The sequence below is a fragment of the Bufo bufo genome, chromosome 4 (assembly GCF_905171765.1).
Source record: "Bufo bufo chromosome 4, aBufBuf1.1, whole genome shotgun sequence".
Lineage (NCBI taxonomy): Eukaryota > Metazoa > Chordata > Amphibia > Anura > Bufonidae > Bufo > Bufo bufo.
This window is the reverse complement of record NC_053392.1, coordinates 347343749-347356629: the sequence shown is the minus strand read 5'-3', so window position 1 is coordinate 347356629 and position 12881 is coordinate 347343749. Positions and strand designations below refer to the sequence as shown.

Here is a 12881-nt window from a genome sequence, read left to right as displayed (position 1 = left end):
CGCTGGCGCTCCTCTTGCTTCACACGATACATACCTAACCCCCAGGTCGAGATAGCCCAGGCTTTCCACAAGTTGGTTTTGTAAATTGGTTCACTGCCCAATAAAGGTTTTTTCTCCCTACCTGTTTGTCTTTTTTGCCCCCTTTTAGGCTTACCCGCGGCATGGCTAAGGGCACATCTCCAGCCATATCAGGTAGGCATGGTGGTTTTCCTCTGTCAGGTTCGGCACGTTCAGGCACGAGCTCGGCCGTAGCCTTGACCACAAGTAGGTTAAGGCTGACATGTCAGCCTGCATTTGTGGGAGGGGCGTAGGCACCCTTAAAAGGAGGCATGCCCTCTCCCCATTTGCGTGCGTTTCTGGTGCCCCACCCACCCTCCCCTTTCTATTCATACTCATCAGGGTATGCCCCCTTTTAGGCTTACCCGCGGCATGGCTAAGGGCACATCTCCAGCCATATCAGGTAGGCATGGTGGTTTTCCTCTGTCAGGTTCGGCACGTTCAGGCACGAGCTCGGCCGTAGCCTTGACCACAATGATAAAATTATACACAGTGCACCATAGATTGAATTGCCAATAGAAATGACAAAATATGAAAAGCAAACAGGTGGAGGCTCACCTTGAGTGGTTATGCTAAACAGTCATAACTCTAATGAAGGCAAAAATCAAAGCTGATCCAATGAGGAGGTGAAATGAGGAGTTGGAGCTGAACCGCCGGTTTAATGGAACAGAATCTTGCCACTATGGTTCAAGATAAAAGCTTCATTGGTGACAATCCATTTCAGCAGTGGACCAGTGCATTCATCAGACTGATAGGTATGGACAGACATTCTACTGGAGGCTCCAACTCCTCATTTCTCCTTCTCACTGGATCAGCTTAACACCATTTAGTCTGTCTAGGATTACATAAAGAGACAGAAGGATTTGAGCAAGCCTTCATTGAAAACTGCTTGCAATTAATTCATAAATTCTAGAAGGAATAATAAAGGGTCATAAGAATAGATGCCTGAGAATTGGTATTACATGTAGAATGCAATTAGTTGTTAAAACAGACATGTCAAGAGAGGTGACAGATCCTCTTTAAAGGGAACCTGTCACCTGCAAAATGCATATTAAACCGACCACAGTACCTTCCAGTATCCCCCAGTGTGTTGCTAATCATGTTTTTCTTTCCTCTTTGTGTTTCTTCATACTCGTTAAAAACGCTGTTTTAATGTCGGTTGGCGCTGTCTCCGAGTCAGGCTTGAAGTCAAGGGGGCAGCGGCCTCCTTGCTTCAAGTAAAGCTAAGCCCGCCTCTTACCCCTCCTCTACAATTAGATGGACATGCTGCCGTGATCACGCTCTTCTAGAACATGCGCGGTACGCTGCCTGTTACAGCGTGACGGCCGAGCGCGCGCGCGATCGAACTGTCCGACGCATCCGCAGTCAGCAAAATGCTGCTTTTCGGCTGTGTCATGTGACCAACACTCTGACCCTCCAAATAACACAGTTTCTTATGTGTGGACAGGAAGTCAGTTTCTCCATGTATTCCTAGGGGAGCCTCAATGTCAGTCTCATAGAACAAACTGACTTCCTGTCCTGTGTTTGCTGGAGATCAGAATCTTGGTCACATGACACAGCTGAGAATTAGAAGGAAGGGGATAACTCACAAATACAGACACTGATGAGAAGATTACATTCCCTACAGATTATAGCATGTACCTTTCTAACAGGTCAAAGAATAAAACATTTTTGTGGGAATGCTACTTTAAGCATCCTTTGACAAGGGTTCATAAATTGCCATGACAGGTGGCGTACAAGAATATAAAAGTTACTTGCAATTATTCAAGAGTATTTTATATATTACAATAATTGCATGTTTTTGTATTATTGCAATTAAGATGTTCCAAGGTACCACTTGGAATCGAACCCAAGTTCGGGAAATGTTTTTTTACAGTACAAATTAATTTATGAAGTTATTACACAAAGTCTTGCGAGACTTCGCAAAGCAATAACTTCTGCTCATCTGAGCCAATACATTCTAATACTGTAAGGAGCTCCTGCTCCGTACAGTATTGGAATGAAGTTTTATGCGAATCGACTTTGGATGCTTCTTCCGAAGTCGATTCGCTCATCCCTAATTGCAATCATTTGTCTGTCATCCCTCTCATGTAAATGTAATTATAAATGGCAATCAGATGTGTGGATGTCCTGCAACAAATGAGATCGGCATCAAAGGTGCAATCAACAGCAAACAAGTGACTTATCATTGACCGTCAATTTCTAGCTATGCAGTACTCTAACATGCACTCATTGACAAAAAAAAAACCCATAAATAACACATCCAGATATGAATGTCAGATTGCTGCAAAACTCGGCATTCATTTAGTATATGTCTGGGGCAGATTAATAAATGATTACAGTTGTGGTCTGATGAGACACTGATGGGGTCATTTATCAAACTGGTGTAAAGTAGAACTGGCTTAGTTGTCCATAGAAACCAACCAGATTTGACCTTTTAGTTTCTGAAGGAGCTGTCAAAAATGAAAGGTAGAATCTGATTTGTTGCTATGGGCAACTAAGCCAGTTCTACTTTACACCAGTTTGATAAATGACCCCATGAGTCTTGCCACAAAAGGGTGTAAAAGTGCTTCCTCTTTTGCCCTATTAAAAAGCTCTTAGAGGCTACTTTTGGCTAGTGTACCCCTTGGAAGTTTGCTGACTCTATGACAAATGTTAAGACATTTGTCTAGATGACAGGGCACATCATTGGATTGAGAGAAGCAGGATGGTCATTTTGACAAACTGCACACCATCTGACTTAGTTCTTAGGAGGTGTGGGGAGTAGTAGTTATGTGAGGGAATGCAGACACAGCAAACAGGCTCCAGATGGCCCAGACAGACCACCAGTAGAGATGTTCATTTGATCAGCTGACAAGCACAAGCCTTTCCAGAAGTTTCATTGTCCCCTGTCCAGACACCGGTGGCACCTTTATTACACACACTGGGCCATTTTCAGGCACTTAGCAGAAGGAAATTTGGTGTCACCGTGCCGATTACAAGTCCTGCCATTGACAGTCTGCTACCGTTGCATTCGTTTGCAGTGGTGTCATGATTGAAAACTAGACTGCCATGGATTGGAACAGAATCATCTTTAGCAACTTATTCAGGTTCTGTTTGGGATCTGACAACAATTTGGTTTGAGTATGTAGAATTTGTGGTGAGCCCTTCAGTTCTACCTTTGCTGTGGGGTGATACTGTGTCCAAAGTGCTGGTGTGCTGATCTGGGGAGCCATCTCATACGACTGTTGGTTACCCAAGCAGTGATACAAGGGACGCTCAGCTAAGCAATAGGTGCAGAACATGCAGTCACATGCGTTGCATCTGATGGCAGAGCTTCCAACAGGCATTTTTCGGCAGAATAATGCCCACACAAGGCAAGGGTTTCCCAGGAATGTATCTTCCAGATTGCAAAACTTCCTTGGCCTGCCCATTCATCAGATTTATTGCCAATTAAGGATTTATGGGACCAGCTGGGACGCACGCTTCGGCTACCTATAAGTGTATAGAATTTTCAGGCCCAACTGCAATGTCTGTGGGCAAATGTACCATAGGATACTGTACAGAACCTGTATGCCTCCATGCCCAAATGTACCTTATCTTTAGTGTTAGGCGCTAATATTCGAATCGTGAATATTAATCGCGAATATCGGCACTTCGAGAATTCACAAATATTTAGAATATAGTGATATATATTCGTAATTTCGAATATTCTAGATTTTTTTTCAGCAGTAAACTCCCTTCTTGCTTGTGGGCTAATGAGAAGGCTGCAATGTCTTTGTCTGAGCTTAGCAACATCCCTGGGAACCAATAGGAAAGTTGCCTATCCCTTACTATATAAGATCCTCCCCAGCAGCCATTTTCTACAGTTTTTTTAAAGTTCTGAGAGAGACAGCAGTGTCATTGCTGTGCTCTATGCTTTCCACACTACATTAGATCGATAGTTAGATAGCTTATATATATATATATATATATATATATATATATATACACAGTTGCAAGAAAAATTATGTGAACCCTTTGGAATCATAAGGATTTCTGCACAAATTGGTCATAAAATGTGATCTGATCTTCATCTAAGTCACAACAATAGACAATCACAGTTTGCTTAAACTAATAACACACAAAGAATTAAATGTTACCATGTTTTTATTGAACACACCATGTAAACATTCACAGTGCAGGTGGAAAAAGTATGTGAACCCCTGGACTAATGACATCTCCAAAAGCTAATTGGAGTGAGGTGTCAGCCAACTAGAGTCCAATCAATGAGATGAGATTGGAGGTGTTGGTTACAGCTGCCCTGCCCTATAAAAAACACACACCAGTTCTGGGTTTGCTTTTCACAAGAAGCAATGCCTGCAGTAAATGATGCATCGCACAAAAGAGCTCTCAGAAGACCTACGATTAAGAATTGTTGACTTGCATAAATCTGGAAAGGGTTATAAAAGCATCTCCAAAAGCCTTGCTGTTCATCAGTCCACGGTAAGACAAATTGTCTATAAATGGAGAAAGTTCAGCACTGCTGCTACTCTCCCTAGGAGTGGCCGTCCTGTAAAGATGACTGCAAGAGCACAGCGCAGACTGCTCAATGAGGTGAAGAAGAATCCTAGAGTGTCAGCCAAAGACTTACAAAAGTCTCTGGCATATGCTAACATCCCTGTTAGCGAATCTACGATACATAAAATACTAAACAAGAATGGATTTCATGGGAGGTTACCCCTGCTGTCCAAAAAAAACATTGCTGCACGTTTACAGTTTGCACAAGAGAACCTGGATGTTCCACAGCAGTACTGGCAAAATATTCTGTGGACAGATGAAACCAAAGTTGAGTTGTTTGGAAGAAACACACAACACTATGTGTGGAGAAAAAGAGGCACAGCACACCAACATCAAAACCTCATCCCAACTGTGAAGTGTGGTGGGGGCATCATGGTTTGGGGCTGCTTTGCTTGCTATCATCAAAGGAAAAATGAATTCCCAAGTTTATCAAGACATTTTGCAGGAGAACTTAAGGCCATCTGTTCACCAGCTGAAGCTCAACAGAAGATGGGTGTTGTAACAGGACAACGACCTAAGCATAGAAGTAAATCAACAACAGAATGGCATAAACAGAAGAAAATATGCCTTCTGGAGTAGCCCAGTCAGAGTCCTGACCTCAACCCGATTGAGATGCTGTGGCATGACCTCAAGAAAGCGATTCATACCAGACATCCCAAGAGTATTGCTAAACTGAAACAGTTCCGTAAAGAGGAATGGTCAAGAATTACTCCTGACTGTTGTGCACGTCTGATCTGCAACTACAGGAAACGTTTGGTTGAAGTTATTGCTGCCAAAGGAGGTTCAACCAGTTATTAAATCCAAAGGTTCACATACTTTTCCCACCTGCACTGTGAATGTTTACATGGTGTGTTCAATAAAAACATGGTAACATTTAATTATTTGTGTGTTATTAGTTTAAGCAGACTGTGATTGTCTATTGTTGTGACTTAGATGAAGATCAGATCACATTTTATGACCAATTTGTGCAGAAATCCATATCATTCCAAAGGGTTCACATACTTTTTCTTGCAACTGTATATAATACAGATAGTTAGTGGGAGATAGTCAGTGTAGGTTATATCCTGATATAGTGTAGCTGTTGCAGTGCAGTGTGTTAGGTAGTGTGATATGTTCTGCTGTCCATACATACATGCAGACTTGCTAGAATGTGAAGTTTCACGTATAGCACCAAAATATTTGCATCATTAGTGCCGATTAGCGCAATCATGAATATATTGGAGCACTCTACAGGGAGTGCAGAATTATTAGGCAAGTTGTATTTTTGAGGATTAATTTTATTACTGAACAACAACCATGTTCTCAATGAACCCAAAAAACTCATTAATATCAAAGCTGAATAGTTTTGGAAGTAGTTTTTAGTTTGTTTTTAGTTTTAGCTATTTTAGGGGGATATCTGTGTGTGCAGGTGACTATTACTGTGCATAATTATTAGGCAACTTAACAAAAAACAAATATATACCCATTTCAATTATTTATTTTTACCAGTGAAACCAATATAACATCTCAACATTCACAAATATACATTTCTGACATTCAAAAACAAAACAAAAACAAATCAGTGACCAATATAGCCACCTTTCTTTGCAAGGACACTCAAAAGCCTGCCATCCATGGATTCTGTCAGTGTTTTAATCTGTTCACCATCAACATTGCGTGCAGCAGCAACCACAGCCTCCCAGACACTGTTCAGAGAGGTGTACTGTTTTCCCTCCTTGTAAATCTCACATTTGATGATGGACCACAGGTTCTCAATGGGGTTCAGATCAGGTGAACAAGGAGGCCACGTCATTAGATTTTCTTCTTTTATACCCTTTCTTGCCAGCCACGCTGTGGAGTACTTGGACGCGTGTGATGGAGCATTGTCCTGCATGAAAATCATGTTTTTCTTGAAGGATGCAGACTTCTTCCTGTACCACTGCTTGAAGAAGGTGTCTTCCAGAAACTGGCAGTAGGACTGGGAGTTGAGCTTGACTCCATCCTCAACCAGAAAAGGCCCCACAAGCTCATCTTTGATGATACCAGCCCAAACCAGTACTCCACCTCCACCTTGCTGGCGTCTGAGTCGGACTGGAGCTCTCTGCCCTTTACCAATCCAGCCACGGGCCCATCCATCTGGCCCATCAAGACTCACTCTCATTTCATCAGTCCATAAAACCTTAGAAAAATCAGTCTTGAGATATTTCTTGGCCCAGTCTTGACGTTTCAGCTTGTGTGTCTTGTTCAGTGGTGGTCGTCTTTCAGCCTTTCTTACCTTGGCCATGTCTCTGAGTATTGCACACCTTGTGCTTTTGGGCACTCCAGTGATGTTGCAGCTCTGAAATATGGCCAAACTGGTGGCAAGTGGCATCTTGGCAGCTGCACGCTTGACTTTTCTCAGTTCATGGGCAGTTATTTTGCGCCTTGGTTTTTCCACACGCTTCTTGCGACCCTGTTGACTATTTTGAATGAAACGCTTGATTGTTCGATGATCACGCTTCAGAAGCTTTGCAATTTTAAGAGTGCTGCATCCCTCTGCAAGATATCTCACTATTTTTGACTTTTCTGAGCCTGTCAAGTCCTTCTTTTGACCCATTTTGCCAAAGGAAAGGAAGTTGCCTAATAATTATGCACACCTAATATAGGGTGTTGATGTCATTAGACCACACCCCTTCTCATTACAGAGATGCACATCATCTAATATGCTTAATTGGTAGTAGGCTTTCGAGCCTATACAGCTTGGAGTAAGACAATATGCATAAAGAGGATGATGTGGTCAAAATACTCATTTGCCTAATAATTCTGCACGCAGTGTATCTGCATATAAAGCTATTGTAATGTTCTGCCATGCCAACCATTTTCTCCAGTCTCAGGAAACTTCTAGCAGCTTGGAAAATGTAGCAAAAGTGACCCACGCCTGTATTTCGTGCACATTACGCTAATATTACATTGTCGATTTTTCACAATCAAGAAAATAATCTCGAATTTGCAAATATATGATGAATATTTGCCCAAATATTCATGAAATATCGTGATTTCAAATATAGCCCCTGCCGCTCATCACTAGAGATGGCCTTGCAGTTCGCCCGGTGGTCGTTTTGCAGCAAACTTTGCTCGTTTGCGATTTGCCGAACATGCGAACATATGGCGAAGTCCACCGGCGCCATATTCTTTTGCATTGCGCCGAACTTTGACCCCTGACACATCCATCAGGTGGGACAGGACAGACAATTGAGATGTTTTAGCACATGGACACACCCCCTACCCTATAAATAAACCCGATCTGGCCGCCATTTTACATTCAATCTTTTGCCAGTGTAGGGAGAGGTTGCTGTGTGGAGCCCGGATAGATTGTTAGGGACACCAAACGCTAGCTAATAGGGCCACAGAAGTCCTTTTAAGGACTGGTATAGGTGTGCTATCGATAGGTGTGACATACTGAGGGCTGCGATATACTTATAATATACTTTCTAACATAGAAAATGTATTATAGTGCATTTGTATTGTGCAGCAGTTGTGTGCGTTTCTGCTGCGATACTGCAGCTATACAGAGGGACAAACGCTATTGGAATAACTAATTGCAACTGGTGTGATATACCAGTTGCCCCCCAAAAAACTGATTGAGGCAGGGGTGTGATATACCTATAATTTCTATATAGTGCATATGTATTGTGCAGCAGTTGTGTGCGGTTCTGCTGCGATACCGCAGCTATACAGAGGGACAAACGCTATTGGAACAACTAATTGCAACTGGTGTGATAAACCAGTTGCCCCTCAAAAAAACTGATTGAGGCAGGGGTGTGTGATATACCTATAATATACTTTCTATATAATGCATAATTTTTGGGGCCTATAATGTAACTGGCCAACAGTAAAATTGTTATATGGTGACCGCCTAATGTACCTCTAGCCACATTATCAATTGTTCTTTTCTGTACGGTGAATGAATAATTTTTGGGGCCTGTACTCCACTGGCCTGCAGTAAAATTGATATCCAATGACCGTCTAATATACCTCCAGCCACATAATCACTTGATGTTTTCTGGCCGGTGAATGCCTAATGTTTGGGGCCCGTAGTCTACTGGCCTGCCCTAAAATTGATATCCATTGACCGTCTAATATACCTCCAGCCACATAATCACTTGATCTTTTATGTACGGTGAATGCATCATTTTTGGGGCCTGTAATGTAACTGGCCAACAGTAAAATTGTTATACGGTGACCGCCTAATATACAGTTGCAAGAAAAAGTATGTGAACCCTTTGGAATGATATGGATTTCTGCACAAATTGGTCATAAAATGTGATCTGATCTTCATCTAAGTCACAACAATAGACAATCACAGTCTGCTTAAACTAATAACACGCAAATAATTAAATGTTACCATGTTTTTATTGAACACACCACGTAAACATTCACAGTGCAGGTGGAAAAAGTATGTGAACCCCTAGACTAATGACATCTCCAAGAGCTAATTGGAGTGAGGTGTCAGCCAACTGGAGTCCAATCAATGAGATGAGATTGGAGGTATTGGTTACAGCTGCCCTGCCCTATAAAAAACACACACCAGTTCTGGGTTTGCTTTTCACAAGAAGCAATGCCTGATGTGAATGATGCCTCACACAAAAGAGCTCTCAAAGACCTACGATTAAGAATTGTTGACTTGCATAAAGCTGAAAAGGGTTATAAAAGTATCTCTAAAAGCCTTGCTGTTCATCAGTCCACAGTAAGACAAATTGTCTATAAATGGAGGACATTCAGCACTGCTGCTACTCTCCTTAGGAGTGTCCATCCTGTAAAGATGACTGCAAGAGCACAGCGCAGACTGCTCAATGAGGTGAAGAAGAATCCTAGAGTGTCAGCTAAAGACTTACAAAAGTCTCTGGCATATGCTAACATCCCTGTTAGCGAATCTACGATACGTAAAACACTAAACAAGAATGGATTTCATGGGAGGATACCACAGAGGAAGCCACTGCTGTCCAAAAAAAAACATTGCTGCACGTTTACAGTTTGCACAAGAGCACCTGGATGTTCCACAGCAGTACTGGCAAAATATTCTGTGGACAGATGAAATCAAAGTTGAGTTGTTTGGAAGAAACACACAACACTATGTGTGGAGAAAAAGAGGCACAGCACACAAACATCAAAACCTCATCCCAACTGTGAAGTATGGTGGTGGGGGCATCATGGTTTGGGGCTGCTTTGCTGCGTCAGGGCCTGGACTGATTGCTATCATCAAAGGAAAAATGAATTCCCAAGTTTATTAAGACATTTTGCAGGAGATCTTAAGGCCATCTGTCCAGCAGCTGAAGCTCAACAGAAGATGGGTGTTGCAACAGGACAACGACCCAAAACATAGAAATAAATCAACAACAGAATGGCTTAAACAGAAGAAAATACGCCTTCTGGAGTGGCCCAGTCAGAGTCCTGACCTCAACCCGATTGAGATGCTGTGGCATGACCTCAAGAAAGCGATTCACACCAGACATCCCAAGAATATTGCTAAACTGAAACAGTTCTGTAAAGAGGAATGGTCAAGAATTACTCCTGACCGTTGTGCACGTCTGATCTGCAACTACAGGAAACGTTTGGTTGAAGTTATTGCTGCCACAGGAGGTTCAACCAGTTATTAAATCCAAGGGTTCACATACTTTTTCCACCTGCACTGTGAATGTTTACATGGTGTGTTCAATAAAAACATGGTAACATTTAATTATTTGTGTTATTAGTTTAAACAGACTGTGATTGTCTATTGTTGTGACTTAGATGAAGATCAGATCACATTTTATGACCAATTTGTACAGAAATCCATATAATTCCAAAGGGTTCACATACTTTTTCTTGCAACTGTACCTCCAGCCACATAATCACTTGATCTTTTCTGTATGGTAAGTGCATCATTTTTGGTGCCTGTAATGTAACTGGCCAACAGTGAAATTGTTATACGGTGACCACCTAATGTACCTCCAGCCACATAATCACTTGATCTTTTCTGTACGTTGAATGCATAATTTTTGGGGCCTGTAATCTAACTGGCCAACAGTAAAATTGTTATACGGTGACCGCCTAATATACCTCTGGCCACATTATCAATTGTTCTTTTCTATACGGTGAATTAATAATTTTTGGGGTCTGTAGTCCACTGGCCTGCAATAAAATTGATATCCAATGACCGTCTAATATACCTCCAGCCACATAATCACTTGATGTTTTCTGTTCGGTGAATGCCTAATGTTTGGGGCCTGTAAAAAAAAAAATAAAAAAAAAAAATTTTCTAGGCTCCAGCAGGGCATATTTTTGAGAGTTTCCCTTTAAGACGCATAAAAATGGCCCCTGATTAAAATACATCTTTTTTGTGGGAATTTTTGCCATTGATCCCCCTCTGGTATGTCACTGTCCATGTTGTGGGACGATTTGTGCACTTCTAGCAAGTATTTGGTGGCTGCAAATATGACCTGAAGGTTTTTCAGGTACACCTGCTATTAAAGTGAATGGGGCCTGCCGCGGACTTGCGGTTCACGAACATTTGATCGAGTCTGCGTGATCGCGAATCGTCCTGGCTGATGTTCGTCCATCACTACTCATAACTACATATCTTTTATCCAGGCTAGAGGCGGCCCAAAAGGGCACTAGAGCCTCCTTTCACTTGTACAGTTTTCCCCAATAAACTACTTCTTTATCTCTAATATTTTTATCAATTTCATATCTCATCATTACCTTCACACGTAGAAAGTTTCATTGCATTCCAACATTATTTTTTGTCAATGACTATATTAACATTGGCTCATTGACCTTTACAATGGTTTATAAGGAGTTATTTTGCCAGCTGTCATTTTTTACCTGATTAGTTTCTGTGTTCCACTGAATTAAACTTCTGTTTATGCTGATCTTGTGTTCTGAAATTTCATAATTACCAACAATCTCAATTGTACTAGTTGTGTTCGACAAGTTCCATGTTAACACATCATATCCAATTAAGGCATCTCCAGATGAGTCAAAGTTAAAGGTTTCACCATTGAAGGAAAAAGTCTCATTCTTTAGTTTTTCCAGTAGCTGCATAAGAGAATATTATATTTAATTATTATTATTATTCCAGAAATATCATATATTTAAGGGGTTCTGCAGATGGTATATATTGATGACCTATCGTCAGGATAGGTCATCAATATCTGATCAGCTGGGGTGCAACACCAGACACCCCTGCAGATCAGCAGTTTGAAAAGCTGTTTGGCTCTCCATGTGAGCGCTGCTTCCTCTTCATTACATTGCATGTTATCTCTGTGTGTAATTACAAGTACTCGCTCAATTCACTGCTGCTGCAATTGAGACAACGCATAGTGTAATGAAGAGGATACAGCACCGACATGGAGGGCCAAACAACTCTTCAAACTGCTGATCTGCAGGGGTGTCTGGTGTCGTACCTCTGCCAATCAGATATTGATGACCTATCCCGTGGATAGGTCATGAAGATATACTGCCTGCACAACCAATTTAAGATGAAAAGTTATAGGAAGTTACATATGCAAATTAAAGCGCTGTTGTTGTTTCAGGTAATTTTTCAGAATAAGCTGCCATATGGATGTTTATGAGGAATAACACTGTTTCTGGTAATTATATGGATTGTATCTGACATTTTTCACAGTTGCCAGATATAACCCTGTGCAATCTGTCTTCCATTATCATTTTTTTTATCTGGTAATTGGAGACTAGGTGGTTTCATGTCTGCCCAGACACAGGTAATGAATAAGGATAATCTTCTTCCAAACTCTCCGTAGCACACTCTCAGAAGCAGCCGGACATTATACAGAGTTGTTTAGATGTAAATTCAGCAGTTAAAGGGACCCTGTCACTATGGAAGTGAGAAATAATCTACAGGCAGCATGTTATAGAACAGGAGGAGCCGAGCAGATATATAGTTTTGTGGAAAAAGATTCAGTATAAGTTGTATTTTATTAATTTCACCTGTACAATTTATTTCTGAAAAAAATGAAGCAAAAGTTACTCTTTAACCAATTCATGACCGTATATGTATGGTGCAGGGGAAAGTGAGTTCTCGACCAGCGCCATACATGTACGGCGTGCTGATCGGGAGAGCATAGTTGCTGTACTTGCCGTATCAGCAGCAGGAGCCCAGCTGTTGCTAACAGTCAGGCCCGTGCAGTAACCGGAAACATCGGTCAAAACTGTGATGCCGGCAGATTAACCCCTTAAATGCTGCGGCCCACTGCATCTATGGGGTTTACAGAAGGAGGGAGCTCCCACTCTGATCCCATTGACTTACGAAAGCCTTGGTACCTTCCAGC

At 41.6% G+C, this 12881-nt stretch overlaps 1 protein-coding gene across 1 annotated transcript in view; it reads right to left on the bottom strand.

Moving 5' to 3' along the window:
- Nucleotides 1–12881, bottom strand: part of LOC120999207 (G-protein coupled receptor family C group 6 member A-like) — a 57698-nt gene that overhangs the window by 28225 nt on the left and 16592 nt on the right. Inside the window, exon 6 of the mRNA XM_040430081.1 lies at nucleotides 11419–11631. Coding sequence (XP_040286015.1) covers nucleotides 11419–11631 — 213 coding nt within the window. The remainder of the gene's footprint in view (nucleotides 1–11418; nucleotides 11632–12881) is intronic.